Here is a 22,557-nt window from a genome sequence, read left to right as displayed (position 1 = left end):
CTTGTTGAGGAGAAAGACAGACTGTTGTTGGGAATGCAGTAATGCATTTTTCAGTGTTGGGTAGTGACAGTGGCTATGAACACATTTCTCTAGTTGGGATCAGTTCAGTGCTGGTGAAGGAAGAATGAAACTTTAATTGAAAAATGGGTGGTTTACAAGTAAGCAACTATAGCTATATTTGTATTAATGATTTGTTAACAATATATGTCCTTTATCAAAGCCACAATTATAGAATTTGTATTTCCTATTTATGAACAATATTTTTTGTTGCAAATTTTGTATCATTTAATGTGTGTTTATTATCGCCATTCCATTGTTTACCCTTCAAATAAGTTCTAAAAATTTTTTTTCCATTTCTTTTTCAGTAATCTTAATTCATTCCTATAACCATTCTTAATCGAACACTCAACTGGGAGTGGAACCAATTTTGGCAGTGCGCCCAGTTATCTACTTTGAATATCAGTTAGATTTATAATTATTTATGTATACATACATATACGTACGTAACTACAATAGTTTCGTTTTCCCCCCCCCATTAATACTTATATTGCTGTAAAAGTCGGTTCATAGCATATTCGCAAAGTTCATTTAGTTGAAATCTCTATGTACAAAGTCAGCCTTGATTGCTTTTCTTTTGAGTTGCTTTGAGTTTGTTGCTGTTTGAGGTAAAGAAAGAGATCGGTTTGGTATGGTGTGGTATGTATTTATTACGTAGTAGACTCGCAATGACTCGCAGCTACCTAGGCGGTGTCCAACAGATTGTGTGATATATGTGTGTATGTATGTTACCTAACTAACTAACATGTTGTTGCCGCTACACTACGCTACACCAAACACCTGCTGTTGCACCTTAAACTTTATTTCTAGCCTAAGGTTGAACAGTTTTCGGGTATGTGATGGATTGGGCCGTTATCACTAAAAATAATAACACAATCGTCGGTATTTTGTGCGTTTTAATCAAGTTATAATTCTCTTAGTTTAGTGTGTATCGGTTTAATATGGCATAATTGTTTGCATTTTTGTGTCTTAAGGCTTCAGGCTTAGGGTTCCTTACACGATGCATGAAGAACCCTAAGCTGTCATTCACACTTACGAGTATTGACCTAGTATAATTCTTGTATTTCTTGTAACATATTTCCCTACAGGCAATGAAATGAACCCACTAATACCCTTTGAATGTGAGGTGCAGCAGATAATTATGGCTATAAATCGATTGAGCATTGTAATGGCATGATTGTAATACTCCCAAATACTCGTACTTAACTTGCTCTTATGTTGACCTATAATTACGTACATTATTTGCTTTTAATCCAGTTTTTGTTGTTGTTGTGGAGACTTGACATTCGCTGACGCTTTGTTTGTGGTTTTGCTTAAGAACTAATTCTTGAAATGATCACAACGTTAAAGTATGTTTATCGTACATATATGTATATGTATGTGTGTATGTATAGCTTAAATATAGACATTACTTATACGATTCTGGTTTGGTTTCCATAACAAGGTTATTCGTTCGTTACATAAAATGTATTGTAAATTATGGTGGGATTAATTGCCTATTTACGATTCCACGACGAACAAAATAATAGCTACATATAGCGACAACGATGATAATTAAATAAAATTAAAACTTTTTCAATTGTTGTATATCTTCGGGGATACTCTTATTGTTTGTGCTGAATATTCATGTCAGCTGTGCTGCTCTTCCTGCCAGGCTTGCGGGCATTGAATTGCAAATGAAAATGCGAATGCGACTGCAAAAAAGTTGTCAGCAGGAGGATGATGTTCGTTGGCTCTGGCTTGGGATCTGGGCTTTGGCTCTTGCTCCTGGCCAAATGTATCTGGGGTTCGACAGCCATTGCCGTGCCATTGCCAGTCCCATTTCCATTCGCATTGGCATTTAAATGAACGAAGCTCTTGCAAACAAAAATGCGATGCAACCCATAAAAGCAGCCAGCAAAATGTTGTAATAATGGCAAACAAAAGCGAAGGCAAAAGAAGAAAGGGAAGGGGGGAGTCGACACACGGGGACAACTGCAAAGTGTGGCCACTAAAATGTATGCTAAAATATGCATCTGCAGGCATTGCCATGGGGCAACAATGTTGTTTCTTCTGTTGATGTTGCCTCTGTTGCTGCTGCTGCTGCAGTTGGCCTTAAGGAGATTGCGTATACGCCAACGTGCCACCACATCTTGCCCCATGCTGTCGGCAACAAGCAGCTGCAAAAGTATCCACCCGGGACACTCGTATTTACGCGCTAGATCAAAACGTTTGCTTAAAAAACTTATGCAACATTTGCTAAAGTATTGTACAGCGTCCTTTATTCCTAGTTGATTGTGAGAACTCAGTGCCAAAGCCACCGCCTCCTCCAGCGATACCGCCGCCACCGCCAACGCCGCCGCCACCTCCCGTGCTGCTCCCACTGCTCGTGCAGCCCATTAGCTCACGGAATACGTCGCCGATTTTGTAGTTGTATCTACAAAAAAGAGCCAGAATAGAATACCATACCAGTTAGTGTTGCTTGCCAGCCCCGGGGCCGAAGCAATTGATATACGAGTACTGTTTGGATATATCTGGGTATTTGTAGGGGTATCTGAGGGTGTATATTGATTACTCACTGCGCTGAGCACTCGACATAGCCGCAGCGCCAATGTTTGCGCACCAGCGTGGAAATATCCTTGAGCTCCTGCCAGGCCATGACGAGTGTGTGTGATGAAAGAGAAGAGATTCAATATTGAGTGGAAATCTGTTGCAAACTAATAGCAGGAAAGAAGAAACAGAATAGGCTTTCTCTAGCAATTCTTAAAAGAAGAATGCGGTTTATTGCTTTGCCAGAAGTTTGCTTTATGTCAGTAAAATATTCCTAAAATTCCCTTTATACTCTCGAGTCTTCCTCTCAATTCTCAGACTGTTTAAGCCACTAGCGTACTCACCTGCGAATTGGCCTGCGCCTCAGTCACATTGTCATATTTATTGCCAACCACAATTATGCTAAAATCACGATGACTGAAACTGTCCAAGATTTGATCTCTCATCGAGCGGCAGTACTGGAATCGAATGAATCGCGTAAATTGGCAATCAATTAAAGAGTTAAAATCAGCAAGCCATAGGGGGGCTATCGATGTTGATGATGTTGATGATGATGGTGATGATGATGTTGTGGGGTTTATGGGCACCCACCTGAAATGTTTCCAAATTGCCCATGTCATAGACTAGCACATATGCGTGCACCGTTCGCAGCCCCAGCGGATGTCCGTTGTTCCATTCGGCGAAGTTATCAGCCGGAAATCGCTTCTGGCAAGGATTGCCATGCCAATTGGTCGAGTGTTTGTTTTTCATCAGCATATTTTCGACGGGGACAACAGAGCACAGCAGAGCAAAGCACAGAATCCAGGCACGCACCGACCAAAATTCCCCATACGTACCCGTACCAGGGGAGGAGTATCGTATCGTATGGCACACAGATATGTCAATACGGTCGGTTGAGTTGTATTTTTGTTTCGCATTATTTTGGCACGCATATGAAAAGCAAATATGGAAAAGCGGAAAAGAGTTTTTTGTCATTTAATAGCGGTACACAACAGGCAGATGGGTGACATAAATACGGAAATATACGAGTTCATATTACCATGTGTTTTTTTCAGGAAAATGTTTATTGAGTTTATGGTGTAAGTGGAAACACTAGTTATGGTTCATCAAATCAATTGCGCTTGTGTCATTAAAACATGATAACTCGTTAGATAAACACAATTATTTGCCATACTAGAGGATGTATTTTCAATGGCATTTAAATTGGGATTATATTCAATAGAGAGACAGAGAAAGAGAGAGAGAGGGGAATAAGCCGTAACAGAATCCGTGCAAATAGAAATCATGTCATTCTCGAAATAAAAATGGAATAATCTCAAATTCCTTTATCTGTAAAAATATTTCCTTTATGGAAAACATTTATGGATAAGTGGCAATGGGGTATTGGGGTATTCTATTTATTCTATTCTATTTCTATTTACCACCATAGTGGCTGTCGTAATCTTTTTAGCATACGTTGCTCCAGCAGCACCAGCAGCATCAATGCCATTTATTTAATCATCTTTGTTTCAGAAAATTCACTAAATTACTGGTAGCTTTCACGTTTATTAAATGTAACTGAAATTCTTGTTCCTGCGGTTATTCCGTTGTCAGAGACACTCTCACAATAGCCGTAAAACGTAGCAGTAACACTAGAATTATCGTTAAATGACAGTACCTACGAGTAGTTAATGCATTTATAGCCCTATCTGTGTGTGTGTGTGTGGTGTCAGTGGTTTCGCACGGCACAAAAAAAATACTGTACCATTAGGGCTGGAAAAGTTGCTACGACGGGGACTTGCCTGCCTTCTGCAGATGACATAAATCAATCCCCAAGAAGTGCTGCAGTTTTGGTGTAAACAGGACCCAAAAGGCAAATCTGAAGCTCACCACAGGGTCTGCGTCTGCCTACCCACACAGTGCTAATGAGCAGGAGATGGAATGAAAGATGGGAGTGGCAAGCAGCGTTTCGTACGCCCACAGCAAGACAGTAAGTAAACGTTATAATTAAATTTACGGCGCAGCATTTTAGGCGCAAACAAAAGTCAAAGGCCGACTAGACAAGAGACTCTAAAATGAAAAGAGAGCCCAAGAAGAACCAAGAACATTGAGGGAGGAACAAACAGCCGGAGTACCAGTAACCCACCCGTCCGTCGTCCCATCCAGCGAGCTCCAGCAACCTCCTGACCCTATCTCTGGCACAGATGGACAGCAGCAGCTCAAGAGTCCGCATTCCTTGGCGCCTGTGCGTCTGGCCCTTTGGGTTCTTTGGCCCCCAGTCACACCACCGCCTGTTTGTTTGTGTATTGTGTCATTCTCCACTGGGTGGCAGCCAGTCGACGCCACTCCCGTCAGGAGGCAGTAACTTAGCTAGATTTACGTTTTTGATTAAATTTCATTTAATTTGTGCTTTTGCCCGGCCTCTGGCCTCTTCCCTTCCCGCCGCCTTGTTAATTAACGGGCTGTGCTCTGTGTGTTTGCCTGAAATGCGAGCAGCTCGTTAGCCAGTCGGTTCTCAATGTCTGTTTCGTTGTAATTGCTGCACTGTTGCTATTGCCGCCTTGGATTGGTCTCTGGAACTCAAGTGGCGAAATGCGTACTCCTACATACATACATTGAATGCAGTCGAAAGGACACGCAAAAAACTTGTACACAAACGGGAACTAAACGAATTAAATGCCACAAGTCTGGACGGATGACATGGAAAGTTGTGTTGTTTGTTTTATTTTACTATTCATGCGGGGATTTATGAATTATTTTAACCTTAAAGGAGGATAAGAGAGTGGCAAGAGTAAATTAGTTTTATCCGATTTCGTCTCATAGTTTATCATCCATTTGAGTAAAATTCATTTATAGTATGCTGAAGTTCTTCTAAGAAAACTCTGTTAAAATATGTATGTATGGTGTGGGTGTACATCCATTACACAGCTGTGAAATATTTTAGAGCGAAAAACTTTCCGTCTGCATACATGCCCCATAGGCATCGTTAGTCCAGGTCATTGAGTCCCCAGTTGTGACCTGTTCCCATTCTCTGGGGCTGTCGAGATGAGGGCTCTCAATAAATTGTCATTTCAAGTTGCTGGACTTTCGCTGCGGAGGCCACTTAGAGTAAACAATAGCTAACTAAATGGCCTACCCACTCACTCACTCGCTCACACAATTACAGACAAAGACATACAACTACATATATATATTTTTATATACATATATATACCTAGACCAGATGTTCTGTCTTGTGTGTATGGGGCGAAAATCTGTTGGAAAATAAATGCTATGCTGCTTGTACAAGTGGAAACCATTAAGGTGGACTTTGAGTTATGACGGCCAGGCAGTGCACTTGACGATGAAAAATTTACCACAATAAACAGGAGCCACCCTTAGTACTACTCTCTTACCAACCTCACCCCCCTGACTGTTTTGGCCCGGCTCTTAGACAACCGTCAGAGCCATTTGGTCCACACAATGGAGGAACACCAAAAAAAAATTTAAAGCGAAGTATAATAATGAATGAATGAAAAAAGAACTGTACTCGAAAACAAATTCACGCCAAAATGGACATGAATAAGTTGAAAGGCATTGAAAAGGTGGCCAGGGGTGGCAGAAGGGGGCTTTGCAGTGCCATCAAAAGAGGTTACATGAACGCGGGGAGGAGGAATGGCATCACGTAGTTAATATGACAATGGATGTGGCTGGCCGACTGCCCCTCTCGACTGGCGACTGGCAACTGCTTTTTGTTGCCTGTCAACTCTTTTGCATCGTTTGCCATTTCAATGCAAATTTCTTTGGGTGTATATATACATACATATATATGTACTAGTACGAGTATCTGTGTGTGGCCGTGTCCATGTATTTGGCAATGCTCGGATATTTATAGCGACTATACAGAGACTTGCCCCTTTTGTTGTGCCTGGGCTACATTGTCAGCACACTCACTTGGCCCAGTTTTTGGCTTTGTGCTGCTATCCCAGAAAACGATCGGAGGGTATTTAAGATATACCGTCAAGCTGGTCATAGTTGGGTAGCAAATTTAACAAAACTGTGGGATCTATGCAGCTCTGATGGGTGGACAAAGACAGTGCCAAGAACATTCTATGTATTTTCTCTTAAGTAATCCGTTTGGAAGTCTTTTATAGATTCAATCCGCCAGTGAAATCTGGCGTTATATAACCTATCTATGGTGCAGTTGTATGGCAGTACCTAAACTACTATTTTTTCTTTAGTTTTAAATGGCATTCTCCAAGAAAACCCATCCATCCATATGTGAAACCTCAAGCCACATCCACTTTTTAGCTGGCTTTTCCTCTGCTTTGCATAGACAAAAACCAGAGAGAAAAACTTGCTCCGTCGCCAGTGTGTTCCCATAAATATTTTATGATTGTTAAACGTGGCAAACAAACACATTTGGGGCCAGGGCATGCGAGTGGAGGAGAATGGTACTGAATGGAGATGCAGGCCAAGCCGCAGGCAGACCCTGGCCACTCGCCTTCAACAATTTCGGTGTCAGTTTGTGATTTGCGGTTTGACCGAAAACGGTTCTCTAATTGCCGAAGTCAGTGGCGCAGTACTTGGGTCCACTCCAAGCAAGGACTCGTGCACACCAGTGCCTTGAGCTTTCAGGTTTATGCAGAGCAAACTGCCCCCAAAAGATAGACAGAGAGTAAAGCCACAGACAGGACGAACTTTATGGGCAGGCCATAATTGCTCCTCCATGCGAATAATAGTACGAAATGGGGCAGGACGACGTCAAGGACCTCGCACGGCAGCAGACAAGTTCAGGCATTTGTGCGAAAGTTAAAAATTGATAATATCCACCGATGTACTACATCCACAAAAACTGCCCACCAGAACCACTCTCCTGTACTGTCGGTGGGCATATTAAAAATGTATATATGCCACTTTTGATGGGCCTGAGCGGAGACTTCAATAAAGTAAAGTAAGCAAAATAATCTCTCAAAAACGACCAAGAGAAGCCACCGAACAGATGGGAACAAATTCGAGTCGTTTGGAAATACTCTTTGTGAAAGTTTTATTTGCCGAAAGTTACTAGAAGCCATTGAGCAGAATACTGGGGAATATTCTTAATGTAGGTAAGATTTACATTTCAAATTATAGATCTTTAATGGGGCCCACAAAAGCTCACTGTTTAAGCTTTTATCTTAAATCGAATACTTTGCTACCAGCAATCTACCAAATGGAATCCGAATACTTTCTGCTCTCTTTTCGTAACCAAATCTGATTGCATTCTTTTGCTATTTATGCAACAAAATCCGACAAACCCCTCAACAATATCTCCATGCCTTTGGGGCATTGGATACAAAAATGAAGAAAAATGTATAAAACGTAAAAGCGAAGAACCCCCAAGGAGAGTTCGCTTGTGGCAACATCAGAAGCAGCTTCTGTTGCCTGCCATTCGGTTTTTGTGGTTACTTGTTGTCTGCGGTAAACTGTTGCTCTGGTTCGCTTGATTATTAAAAAAAAAGAGGGAATTCGAATTCGAATATGGAAGGGAACTGTAAGCAGGTAGTACGAGGCACCCATACAAAATACTCGAGTCTAGACAGACCCCGCAACAGAAAGCTTACTTAAAGTGTTTTTGGATGCGGAATATGTACATTTATGCAGTTCGGGCCTCTGGCAACAGATTGTAGCAGCTTGGTTTCTATCTCTCTCTAGTTCTGTCTCTGACAATTTAAATTATTTAATAAATTACTTTGCCCAGCCGGCGTAAAAATGGAGAATTTTCTAATATGTCGGGTTCTCCATGAAATTCACTGGAAAATTGCATAAAAATAGTTTGTATCGTACACATTTTCATAAAATATTTCCCTTAGCGCTGACAGTGCGAAAGTTCTAACTAAATTATGCGAAAGTTAGGATGTCCTGTGGCTAGGAGAAGGTGCTGGTGCTGTTGCTGCTGCTGCTGGTGCTAGGGATTTGGGTGGTTACACCTACTCACCTGGGGTGGAACGTCCAGTACCATCAGCTCACGTATGCAGGTGTCGCAGACCAAACAGTTTTTATAAATCTTTCGACGCGTTGTCGTCTGATGAGTCTTGGGAAAGTCATGGTAGAAAAATTGCTGTAAAAAATGAAACACGAAAAAATATTGAATATTATTATGATTGTAATATATTGCGCATACGGCACGTGGGACGTCACGGAAGAATAAATATAAAAATGAAAATTCCATCGCTAACTCGCTTGATGCCCCTAGAAACCTTGCTCAAAAGCAAACCAAGCTTATATATATTTTTATATGTTTCTTTCGTTCTTCTATGGGATTTCTGTGGCATAGAAGCAGAGGTACGAGTACGAGTAGATGAAGCCGAGTAGCCGCTGGTTTATTTCTGTTTCTGTTTCCTTTGGCTTTTGTTTTGTTCTGTGTTAAGCAAACATTTTAAATATGTGCTCTGCTCTGCACAGCTCTTCTCTGTTCTGCTGTGAGGTTCTTTTACATGAGGTTCTTTCAAACAGGCGCAGGCCTGAGGTCAGGTCACATTTTATCCACATTTTTAGCTTATTAAAATTGTGTGCTCATAAAAGCGGGCTATGGATTTTATGCTTTCGGTGGTCATGTAACCATAAAAATGCCTGCAAAAAGCAGTAAATCTACAGAGCGAAGGATGCTGGTGCCGTGACGGTAAATGGGAACGAATGGGGCTGATATATGGGGAAATCGTATAGATTTTATTTACAGTTTTGTGTACTTAATTTGAATGAATTGCAGCCTTGGACGGAGGAGATTGGCCCTTTGAATCTTAATTATATAGGAAATAATGAGCTTTGATATTGAGATCCACCTAGGGGTTATATTTAACCATATAACTCATTTATATTAGCAGACTGCAAGCTGTAGTAAAAACTAAAGATTGTTTCTGTAGTCGGTCAGATGATTTATCTTTCCTAAATCCAATTTTAATTCAATCACCCCCATCCAATGGCTTTTAAATCTAGAACCTACTATTTCCCACTTTCTTTTTCATTAGTTAATAAATTTTTAGACTCTTTATCACTAGCTTTTGAGCCAATTTTAAGCTTCAGTAACGAGCAATAGCTCTAATGCGAAACGAAACTCATAACCAACACGCGGGACTATTTCGGAATCTGCACTGAAACGTGGTCGAAATGACCCCATTAACCCGCGCAGGGCCCTCTAAGCCAGCAGTTTGGTGTGTGGGTCGAGACCATCTAATTTTCCCCTAAAAGCCCGGCGGATGGAGAGATGCCAAAGCGAATCGCAGTCAATGGGAAAAGTATCCCTGAAAATAAGGCAGAGGCCGGCGAAAGGCATAAAATAAATTTCCCAACAAGAAAAAGAAGTAAGTGAAAAGGAAAAACGATAATGAAAGAAGAGGAGTGTGGGAGGAGTGTTCTGTGGCCGTATGTGTGGGTAGGTGTGTGTTTGTGTGTGTGTGTGAGGGTATCAATGCATGAGTTGAATGAGTGACAGGCTCAAAGGATATTTAACGCCTGATTGCATTTTAAAGTGATGCCTTGTCATTTTCTCCAGCTCCAGCTCGAGCCAAGACGCAGCCCAAGGAACCATCGTCGAGATTGCCAATTCACGATTATCCCACATGATGTATGTGTGTGCCAGTGCGGGCGCGGGTGCGTGATAAGTTGGCTAATAATAAAGTCAAGTGAGAATCATTTTGAGGGCCATTCTGATTCTCATTCTCATGTTCTGCTAATATAAATGCAAATTCTTTTCTGTCAATCAGCGGCCTCATTGTTGTCACTACAGTGAAATCAAATGCAATTTTTGCACACGACGAATCAATTACCCGAGACTGAAAAAGGATATCCGCTAAGATGGCAGCCAGTCGGTGGCCGTGGGAAGCGGAAGTGGCCAGTGGCTGGCCAGTCTTAAAGCGTGATGTAGAATGCTTTTAGCGGCCATTTTAAATTATATCCTGCACCCACAGATACCCTGACACTCCCATAGGGGGGCCAGGGCATGGACATGGCGAAAGGGGTCACATCGCATAGCATGGATGCCACGCTTTTATGTCCCAGCGCCGCATATCATTGAGTTTTATTTTTATTGAACTGGTAATTGAATAAGAAATGACATTGATGGTCGTCTCCATCTCGGTCGTGGTCTCTTGGCATCTTGCTACACTGCTCCAGTCCCGAACTCTTCTCTCTTTCCCGTTCGCCCTCTCTGTCTCATGGCCGGCTTTGCGCCTCTTTATGCTTCTTGCTGCGCCATAAAGTGCGCTACATTATCTGTCACATAAATAAGCAGCGACTGGGCGGTCTCAAGCCGTAAGAAGCTTTTCGAAATTTACACAAATGGTTATTCATGGCGTATACTTTATGGCTATGATGCATTGCATTTTATTTGGCTCTTTTATCTTCAAGAATTAGCTCACTTTATTCGATAGTTTAGTCAGCCAATTTGACTGGGAGTCAGGAACGGAAGTGAAACTGAGTTCAAGTTGTCAATAGGGCGGGGCGGGTGGCGGGGCGGGTGGCGAATGAAATTTGCACTCAAACAACAAATAAGAATCCAATGCAACACGATTTTGATTGTAGTTATCATTTAATTCTCATAAAAATGCACATTAGGTTTTTTAACAGTTGATAGTAGCGAGAATACATAACTAAATATATTGAATAGTATGGGAGTATAAATCGCTTTGTTCCGCTTTTCTTTTACATTTAAGCCTCTCTTTTTTTGGAGGCAATCCACATTTCTTATAGTATTATTATTTATTCTCTGGCTTGAATATTTTTGTGGGGCCTATTATATTCCCACGATTCTTTAAATATTCCAAATATGTATAGGCACGTATTTGTTAATTTGATTTCACATGTATTTCCTTTTACACGGCCATTACATTTAGAGAGCAATCAGGATTTCAGCCATGTTCATGCTCCATGCTCAGCTTACCGGAAACAGCCCCGCCACTTTCCGTCCATTTCCCTTCACAGCTTGACCGCAAAACAGCCATTAAACAGGACGTAATTGATTTTGTAGTGCTTAAAATGCCATAAAAAAGCACAAATCTCGCATTACACACAATAAAAAGACGTCCAACTGGGAAAGAGATGGAGAACTGGCACATGGACACAGGGGCTTAGAAGGAGGGCAAAGCAAGGCGAAGGAATAGGAATAGGGAGGGGACTGGGTTCATAGCACAGCATCTAAAAGCACGAGCGGGCTTTGAGGGTAATGCACAGCCCTAACCCACACAAATACACAGACAATCGCAGGCATTAAACGCAGCTGTAAAACGCACACAGACAAAACAAACGTATGGAAAATAATGAAGAGCAAAGCGAAAGCAAATGGCAAATGGCAAAGCAACCCGGAACTCAACTCGCAACTGGAACTGGAACTGCCAACTGCAGTTAATTGAATTTGCCGAGCAAAGAGCCGTGCATACGGCATGGGCATGGGGAGCAGACTGCTGGGAATGAGGAATCTGTGGGAGTGTTCGCAGGGCAAAGAGCCTGCGCTTATACGCTTTTTAAAGCGATTAAAGGACTAGAAGACATAGTGACCTACATCTAAGGATTTAATTAAGTTAGATCTGAATTAATAATGAACGAGGTTATTCATAGCTGATATGGTCTATGTTCTGTGTCTTGTGATATCCGATGGCAAATAAAGTGTTCTTGGAGCTCTGGAAAACCATGGAAATAAACGGCTACCTCTTTTTGGATAGAAAATAGAGCGAAACAACCAGCAAGTTTATCATAAACTAAAAGCTTTAAGAGAGGACTCCAATTACCAATGGTTTTAGCATAACTTTTCTGTTTGATGGAGGAAAACTTTAACAGATACAATCCCACGAATATGTGCATCTAAGGGAGATATCTGGACAAAGAACTTCTTCCATCAGAAACAAAGAATATTCTAAGGGTTACTTCTTTTATTTTTATTGTACTTTAAGCATATATTTTTATAACAAACATAATGTCCGAGCTGATATACCCTCCCCTCGAAAGTCTCCTGAATGCTGAACCCATGTGCGCTTTTGTGGCTCTGTGCCCCGCCTTTGTCTAATTACAAAAGATAAACCACAAAAGATACGATACGATGCGAAGCGCAAATCAAATTAACGGCGCTCCCACACGCACACAAATGCAATTAGGAGAGCCAACACGCACAGGCCAGAGGAAAGCATTCGGGTGCAGGTACGAGTATACATAGAACGAAGCGCTAAATATCCTCACTGAAAGGCAGCTGCTCTGGGACTGGTCTATTAAAAAGTTTGCCGCTAAACTGATGCTCCTGCTGCTGCTGCTCTACTCGTTCACCACCATTGCTGACTCTGCTAAACTTCAGCTTTCATCGGGGCTGCCCCATAGCCACATTAATAACACTACTCGACAAAATCGAACTTTTTTTTTCCTCAAGGATCCAAACCGACTTTTTCTGATAGATATGGGGCTTTAAAATTTTTTAAAGAATTATGGTTTTTTTTCTATGGCAGAACTTTTTTTTGAAGAATTTTTGAAGTCTGGTATTTTTTTTTTAATCTTTTTTCAGAGGTAGCGCTTGTTTTTTTCACATAACTCTAGTATCTTACGTCTGGTTGTAAAGAACTTTGCTATTTTGAAAAGATAATTGACGCAGCTAGAAGTTAATGTCAAACACTTTGTGATTTCAGCTTACCGTCTGGGAAATATAAAGCATTGAAATGCAAAAATGATGATTTTTGTGGGGTATTTTAACGAAATTTTGACTTTAAAAATAGGAAAAGTCGAAAAAAAATTATATCTTGTGTTATCTATTTTTTGTGTATAGGTGCGTTAATTTGGCGTCGTTTAAGGTATCGCTCATTAAGATCTATTGAGACACTTTGGAGCTAAAATTCGTTAACCAAACCTAAAATATGGAAAAAATGAACAAAAATACCTTTTTGAAGGCGGCGGGCCCAACTACCAATTGGGAACAAAGGAACGCGATCAGGTACCAAATGTACAACCCTTGCTCGTTTGCTTTGTTCCCAATTGGCAGTTGGGCCGCCGCCTTCAAAAAGGTATTTTTTGTTCATTTTTTCCATATTTTAGGTTTGGTTAACGAATTTTAGCTCCAAGTCTCTCCATAGATTTTAATGAGCGATACCTTAAACGACGCCAAATTAACGCACCTATACACAAAAAAATAGAGGACACAAGATATAATTTTTTTTCGACTTTTCTGAGTTTTTAAAGTCAAAATTTCGTAAAAAATACCCCACAAAAATCATCATTTTTGCATTTCAATGCTTTATATTTCCCAGACGGTAAGCTGAAATCACAAAGTGTTTGGCATCAACTTCTAGCTGTTTCAATTATCTTTTCAAAATAGCAAAGTTCTTTACAACCAGACGTAAGATACTAGAGTTATGTGAAAAAAACAAGCGCTACCTCTGAAAAAAGCTTTAAAAAAAAATACCAGTTTTCAAAAATTCTTTAAAAAAAAGTTCTGCCATAGAAAAAAAAAAAAATATCATCAAACCATTTCTAAGCCCCAAATCTTTAAGAAAAAGTTCGTTTTGTTCCTTGAGGAAAAATCGTGTTGACTAGTGTAATTTAAAGCCCAGGCTGGGGCATGAAAAGTGCAGTCCTGCCTATCCATTGTCCCACCTTACCCCATTCCTGGCTATGGCATATACATATCCACAGAAAAAGAGAGAGAGAGTGACAGTTTTAATCAGGAATTGTGTTAATTGAAAGTGCAATTTGTTATTGAAAAATTAATTAATACGACTGGGCAACAGGAATCCTTTCTATGCCTTTCCGTAGGGGAATGGGAATGGTGTTTGGGTTCGGTTTGAGGATAATGACTGTTATGGCCATTAATTTTAATTGCATTACAAACTGCATTGCACATAATATACATACAAACTGCATTGCACTTAATATACATACACACATATATTTAAAGCTCCAATGGCAATTTCGTATTAATTGTTTCAATTAAGTTGCGATTCTAGGTAAATGCTCTTTGCTATTTGGGATAATAGATTTAAATAACTTTAATTAAGAAGCTTAATGGCAAATGGCAAAGTGGGACAAGGAATCTAATGACATTCATATCATTTAACAGAAACACACACTACCAATGGGGATTAGAGGGAATAATACCGTCATAATATAAGATTTTAATTGATAGATAACCATGTCAATAGCTTACCTGTAATATGCTTGTTTTGCCGACGCCAGTAGCCCCCAAAAATGCGGCTTTAAGGGGGCCCTGCAGCCATGGCGGCTCCGCACCACCCTCCAGAGTGATGCGCTATGCCGAAATGCACTTATTTTGTATATGAAGCTCCATTTCAATTGAGATCTTTGTGGCTTTGTTGGCTGCAATGGCACTGGGACTGGCTTTTGATTTGGTTCCTTTGGCTCCTGTTCCTGCTGCTGCTGCTGCTGCTGTTCCTGAGGCTGGGGCTGTGCCTGTGGCTGTGGCTGGGACTGGGGCTGCTGCTGCTCCTGTTTTATAAGTGGCTGCTGTTGCTGTCCTTGCACTATCACCGACATAATCAACGCTTCGTGTGCTACCGATCAATAGTTTCTTAGAGTTTGTTGGCGATATTGTACTACTCCACATTATATTGTTATTATAATTGCTTGTAGTATTGTTGTTATTCCTTTGCTTTAACGACGCCAGCTTGACTGATTTTGTGTGGCTTAGGGTTTTCCGATAGAAGAAGGTGTCCTCAAAGCAGCAAACTTTGGTTCAGTGTGAGGGGGGATGGGGGGGTTATAGCTGGTATGAAAGCTGGAGCTGTGGGGCAGGACAAGGCATGTTCGTGTTTATGACTTGGCTCTAAAATAAAAGCTGAAAGAAAGAAAGAATTTGGAAATTAATTGCGAGAAACTTATTGTTCTACGGACTGAAAGCCACTTCAATATATATAGAATAAATTATTTTATTTTAAGACACAATTCCTGATTTAATAAGCAATTGAATGATTCTGTTATTTCCATCAATTGAATTTGTTTTCAATCTGATTGAATGCTCAATCTAATGCATAATATAATAATTTAAATGGAGTTTCCGCAGCAATCTGACAGCTACACCGATGTAACACACAAATCAATGGCAGTCCAATAAATTCAACTCAAACGAAAATTGGGAAAAGTATACCGCCGTATACCACCCCAGGAAAATTGGCTTCTGCTGGCAATCAGCTGCGACGCTGCTAACTAAATTTATTGAGTCGCCAGCGGATATTGCACATTGATTTCATTTTAATAACATAAATATTCCCTGGCCTTCTCTCGCTTTTGATTTGTTTGTGTTGTTTTCCCCTCGGATTTTGCTTCGCTCCTTCGCCCTTTGCATTGCCAATAATAAATTTCAAATTTCACATTTCTCTTCCGCTGCACAACGGAAGTTGATTTCTGGCTCTTGCGCTGCTGCCACCGGCCGCCCGAGGGCTCATTTTCTTTATGCCTATTTTCCCCTGGAAATGGGGATAAAAAAACCAAACGGCACAAAGAAAGGAAAACATTAAGTGAGGCGTGAAAAATGTTTGGCAATTCTGGTTGTGCCTTTCTTTTTATTCACAGTATTTAGGTAAGGGGGGGCACCACAGGGGTGCATGTAAATTACACGACACCAGCTTTATAATTAGAAAAGTTTGGGTGCTTCTTCGAAACGAAATGAGATTGGTCGTTGATTGGCCTAAAATATATTACATAGATATTCGTAGATGGAAAGTTGGGCGGCCATGTTTTTGGCAGCTATCTAAAATTGGTTCATACTCGTACTTAAAGCAGCATGTTTCTGGCTGCGGGGGAGGTTTCCCCACTTAATTGTTTAGACAACTGCCAACAGCTTCATCTATCATCCGACCACTCAACGCCTTCGCCTTCGCATGGCAGGCGGTGGAAACTTAATAAATTTAATAACCGCAAAATATGCCGTGAGCGAAATGAGTGGGTAGACGGGGTGCCAAAAATGCCAGACAGCCATAAAATCGTTGGCCTATTTATAGCCCCTCGCATCCCCAACAACATCTTCAACATTTCCTACATCTTCAACAAGGAGCTCTCCTTTCGTTTACCCCCACCCCCCCAAAAATTCCATGCGTCATCGAGACGACGCCCACACATAAGTAGGTGCGTATTGTTGGGATGCCAGGAGCAAGACGAGGCGGCTGATTTGATTTGATCTGATATGATTGAGGGGCGCCCGGCCCTGGCCCCGTCCCGCCATGGGTGTGGCTCAGCATCAGCGCCCACACACACACACACACACATAAACAAAAGTGAGTCACCTTCTTGGATGGTGGGGGTATTGTGTTTTTTTTTTTTATGTTTTTGGAGGCTATAACCCAAAAAGAAGGTTGTCAAACTGTGTCGGATACTCTGACTCAGGGAATGATAACTGGTTCAGCAGATTGGAATGGAGATAATCCATATAGGTGGGGTTAAATAAAGGCGTTTCCTTAATATTAAGAAGAAAAACTTATTGGTAATCTAATGTAATTACAGATAAAAGCCGATTTTAATAATCGATATTCGAATAATTACAGACATAAAACAGTAAAAAGCAAATTAAAAATTCGTTTACGAATCAAAAGGTGAAGAGAATAGAAAGAAGGAAGCATAATAAAACTTACAAATAAAATAAATTCTGAAGAAAGTGTGATACAAATATTAACCGATAAATGCACGAGGCCACGAGCGATAAAAATACCAAATGAAATAAATAAAGATCACAAATGCTTTAAGTGGAAGAAAAGACAAGGAATACAATTTATGGTGTAAATAAATCGCAAACTGCTGGCTTTCTCGTACAAAATCCGAAGGGTCTATAAATAAAGAGCACTTTTAAGTTAAGATCCACAAAAATAAAGACAGCAGAACTTTAACTCAAAGTTGCATTTCGGCAGCACAAAACTAACAGAAGGCCTTGAGACCAGAAGAAGTCGCTATCGCTGCGAATAAATCTACATAGCCCACATAAATCTGAAAGTAACTTTGTTTTCCAAACACCCTTTAACAGAGTCTTAACGCCAGAACTTTGATTAGATTCCGGGTAAAGCAAACTGAATTTAATTTGGAAACAATACATTTGGGAGCGCATAAGGGGCATTCCGAATGGGTTTTCCTTTTGCTCCTTTACCCAAAACTCGTTGCTCATACGCCCCGTGGCCCATTTGATTGATACGCTCTCGGAAAACGTACGTAAACAAGTTTTTGAGGTTGAGATGTGGGCTTTTCCCCCGCCCGGGGGCGTCGTTGTCGAGACACAAAACCTGGCAATTGAAAACTTTCCACATTTTTCATATTCTTTTTTTTTTGGCAACACTCCACAAAGAGTGTAAGGGTCTCCGCGAGACTTGGCCTTGGAATCAAAGTCAGACAATTGCAGGACGGTTATTGTGTTTTTGTATACTGTATTACTTTTATCTGTCACTCGGTTACAGTTCCATCCACATCCGCATCCCCCATCCCACATCCCAATCGGTGATGTTACAGGAATGTTTATGCTGACAGGCTCACGCAGGCTGTTCCCGACAGAGTTCGACTTCTGGTACGAGTGCCCGGGTCCAGGTCCGAGTTACAGTACCACTGTCAGACTCATTCCGCTTCCGATTCCCCATTTCATGGCCTGTCTGCCTGGGCTTCCTTTCCTTCTTTGGCTTTTTTTTTATGCCTCACTTCCGCCTTGTCCATTTCTGCCTCTCTCTCTCTCTCTGTCTCACTTCTCGGGCCATTGTTTTTTTATGCTACGTGCCACTAAAATTTTATTGGTTTATTTATTGTTTTTAGAGCAACTTTCCACAGTTGTTCTGCAGAGTGCTTTTGTCTTTTGTGTATGTATAGTGCATAAAGCGCTCAACGCGGAGACAATCAATTAAAAGTTTTAACCATTTTAATTAGGGGCTCATGCTTCCACTCAAGTGAGTTTCAAATAAAGTCCTTGAGCTTCTTCAAAGAATATTTTCCCACCCAAAAAAAAAGGCGGCATTTTTGCATACAAATCAAAAAAGCTGTCAAAGGAGCAGCACCAGCAGTAGGTCCTAGATCCCATATATGTACTTCTTGTGTATGCACATGGCCTGACATGTGCAGACAGGAACAGCCAGGACGACTATCCAGGAGAGACAGAAATGCGGCATCTAGGTGGCATGCAAATATCTGTTCGGTGTGTGCTGCCCCGGATAGACAGACGGAAATGAAATGTGTGACATTTGATGCCACCGAACTGTAGCTTTTGGGCGGATATTGATTTTGTTGTATGTACATTTTTCACACACACGATGCGTGGCAGCAGGGAATGAGAAGAGGCAACATTTACCTACGTGTTGGCACACAGCAAACTACTCCTGAAGCAGGCTCCATGTGGCACGAATCTTATGTCAAATCAATGCTCAAAATGTTTGATACTACACATTATTGTATGTTGTGTGATATGTGTATATAGTAGTTATTTTGAGTGTATGCTAAAGGGAAATGCAATGCCATGTCCTACCTGTTATATACTCTCCCATCCCTGGTATAATCCCTTAAAAATACCTTAAGCAAAGCAATTTGCGCCATAATCCCTCAACATTAATTCAAATTATGATGGGAATAAACCAGAGCACAGCGTTTAATCAAATGCTTAAGTGAATCTGTGGAGATGACGAAGACAGAGTAAGCACCAGAGCGCGATGACACGGACTCGCTTCGACTCCTTCCTGGAAAGCGCTACTTTTTCTGTCATTTGCATTTTAAGCACACCTCTCTTTTTCCCTCTCTCTCTCTTGCTTCGTCTCTGTGCGTAGTATTTCATACAAGCTAATTTTTTTACGATTATATGCGCTTAATAAACGCCAACGCCCGTGGAGTCGCAATGAGGGATATCACGGAGAACCGAAGGGCCACGGAAGGCCTCTGGATGCCTTGGGAGCATCTCAGAGCCACCAGCCATTCCGGGAAGCACGAGCACGTGCTGTGCCCACTGCTTAGTCGGGGCATTATCTAAACCAGCGCAGCGGAAGCAATGGCAACGCCATCATCAGCAGCAACAGCGCCGGAAGTTGCCTTCCACACACATACACACACACACACACACACACACAGACACTTATAGTGATGTAGGATAGTGGCAAGTCCTGCTGACTTGGGCTCCTAAGCAATTGCTTTAGTGTGTACTTGTGTGTGGGAATACACTGGTTAACAAGGTGTTTTGATTGGGCAGTGGAAGGAGATGCATTTACATTTACATATTCAACATATTCTAATAGAATATTTTGTATTCAGAAAAGATTGATTTTCTAATATTTAATACCCACATAAAGCCCATTTATAGTGGAATATTTTATATGTTGATTTGAATGCTATGCTCAGCTTTTTAGTATCTCATAGAAAACTAGTTATAAATCCAGTTGTGCTTTACAGTGTAATGGCTATAGGCCGGTATTTGCTTTAGTTGGCAAGAACCTTGGTAACTTCTCCCCATTGGCATTTATATGGCTCCCCATGGCAGCGTAACCATCCCTACATCGCCCACTAACACTAACCAATCCACCCACCATTGTACCGAGGCACTGAGGCTCCAGTCAAAACACTTAAGCACTGTCAATGTGTTTGGATTTCGTTGATTTCAGCTTGCACATATAATAAGAGCCCCACGGGGTGGGGTAGTGGTGGTGGGCGAGGGAGGGTAACAAAACGTTTTACTCCCTTTTTGCATACATTTGTCCTTGGCTCCGAGAGGGTGTCCTTGCCGCGCGTGTCGCTGTAAGTGCGCGTTTTGAGTGTTCAGCAAATACGCGAGTGCTTGGCATGGCTTACCGCGATGGAGGTGTACCCCATGTACATCCACTACCCAAACAGATAGACAGTGAGAGCAGTGCAGAGCGGAGCTCCAGCTCCTTGATATACTCTCGGATTCATTTCGCTTCTTGGCTGTTTTGTTTAGCTTTCGGTTTAGCTTGACTCAGTCTGAGTCTGAGAGGGAGGAGAAATATCCAGGGAACTTAACACTCTCGAATCGACACTGTCCGAATCCAAGTGCAATGGCAAATGGATTCGCATCTGGTTTACTTTTCTCGTTCCGCCATCCGCATTCCGCTTTCCCTTTTTGCCGTGAAAACTTTTCCAATATTTCAAGAGATTCCGCACTTTATTTATTCCCCTGCAGCCCCTGCAGCTCCTACGGATGGCGAGGGCTACTGCAGCTTTATATAATTGAGTGGAAGGAAACAGCTTTAACCGCACGAGTTAACCGTGAAGAGGCGGTTAAATAGGGGAGAGAGTAGAGCATTAGGATTGTCCATGGTGGGTGTTTCTATGGAGGGGGTTGGATTTGGGACAGAATCCCTTCCTTTTTGCTTCCTTTCTCCTGGCAGCCCAAAAACTAGGCTATGGTTCTTATTTATTTTAAATATTCTCTATTGTGCCTGATGGCTGGACGAAGGGAGATTTCCCAGGCAGCTACTCAACTTTGGGGCTGAGATTGGATAAGGAATGTGGGGCAAAACTTGAGTCCCGGATTGTAATGAAATTACCGGATGAATGCGATTTGTATTTTCAAGTAGTCTGTCGGTTTTCTTTTCCCTTAACTGATTAAGATTTTCCTTTGGCTTAACTTGAGCGTTGATTACTTTGTGTCATGTACATGTATAACCTTTTCTTTATATAGAAGTCTCGTCCCGAGTGCACAGTTCAGTAAATAACCATAGCAATTCCCAAATTTTGAGCAAAACATCTTAAAGGGGAGCACCGAGAAATTCCTATTCGAAAGTTGCACTCCCAGAAGTGGATATATTTCTTAAATTTCAGATTGAATAGTGTAGATTGAATCAAACAAAAAACTCTTTTACGTCTAAAATATCAGAAAAGAACAACCCCATTCAGTACATGTAAATCCCGTGCTTAATTTGTCATTTAGACTCGAACAATGCCACTCAATAATTACCCATTTAAATTAAATTACTAATTATACATACAATTATTGCAATAATCGACCCTCTATTAGCCTCTCATCAACTATTGACAATTACAATTTAATTTATACCATTTGTCACTAATTGTTTTGGTAATTTGTTTATTAAAATTATCTCTGCGAATACAAATGGATAGTCACGCCTCTCTCATAAGTATACATATGCTTGTATGTCAGCCCCAACCTCTCTCCCATAATAGTACGAGTGCTCAAGATTATAGTACGTGTTGGCACAACCATAAGGATGGCCCCGCACAACACTTGCTGATCATAAAAATGGTTGAGGCCAAAGCAAACTACAGATGGACCACCCATGGGACCCACAGGCACGGAATGTTGAGCAGACGAGCAGCAGATGTGGATGTGAAAATCCAAATAAAAACCCCAATTCTCGGCATGAACACGCACAGGGCGGGGTCTGTGAGTCAGGGAGGCAAAAATCAGCCGAGAATTTCCACGTTGATAAGCCGGATTCATTTCAGTTGCGTGCCAAAGTCAACGAAAGGTGCGAATCGAGGGCGTTCTGTCTGTGGATGCGTCTCTCTGGCTGTGTGTGTGTGTGTTTGTGGGCGTGGCAGGGGCCACAGAGTAGATGAAAGATACGCATGGAGTGGCCTTCCTAGGGAAGCAATACGAAACTTACAGTTGACATGAAGGACATCATTAGCACGGACTCTAGGCAGCTGTCATTTGGCTCGGAAATTACGCATATCCTTTGAGAAATTGTAGCGGAGAGCGACATAATGAAGTCAAAGCTGAAGAACAGACAAACTACGGCAAACACTTGAGAATTGTCCGCCACCGGAAAGGACAAACTTTCCGCCAACTAGAGGTAAGGTGTTGTTTCCTCCTTTCACATGACTTCAGATTAGCCACGGCATGGCACGGCACGACCCATATCGGTTTGGCTCTCGAGCGGGCTTTGGGCTAATGTCATCAAATGACATGTCACTCAGTCTTAAGTCAAACCAGAAGGAAAGCCGATTGCCTGCACACACACACACACACACACACATCCTTTTTGGCATACTCCGATAAGGAAGGACGGAAGGATGGCAGTGGGTCCTGGGCTGAAACAAGCTTATGCAAAATTAAATCATTAA

At 41.5% G+C, this 22,557-nt stretch overlaps 1 protein-coding gene across 1 annotated transcript in view; it reads right to left on the bottom strand.

The window, feature by feature from the left end:
• Window positions 1-143: 143 nt before the first annotated feature.
• LOC111072968 (ras-like protein family member 10B) overlaps window positions 144-22,557 on the bottom strand; it is a 39,104-nt gene continuing 16,690 nt past the window's right edge. Inside the window, 6 exon segments of the mRNA XM_022365069.2 lie at window positions 144-2,473; window positions 2,616-2,683; window positions 2,931-3,044; window positions 3,178-3,291; window positions 8,522-8,644; window positions 14,699-15,346. Of these exon segments, the coding sequence (XP_022220761.2) occupies window positions 2,296-2,473; window positions 2,616-2,683; window positions 2,931-3,044; window positions 3,178-3,291; window positions 8,522-8,644; window positions 14,699-15,115 (1,014 nt within the window). The 5' untranslated portion in view covers window positions 15,116-15,346 and the 3' untranslated portion in view covers window positions 144-2,295.

The sequence above is a fragment of the Drosophila obscura genome, unplaced genomic scaffold, assembly GCF_018151105.1.
Source record: "Drosophila obscura isolate BZ-5 IFL unplaced genomic scaffold, ASM1815110v1 contig_4, whole genome shotgun sequence".
NCBI lineage: Eukaryota > Metazoa > Arthropoda > Insecta > Diptera > Drosophilidae > Drosophila > Drosophila obscura.
Note: the sequence above shows the minus strand (reverse complement) of the source record. Positions and strands in the feature narration are given on the sequence as shown.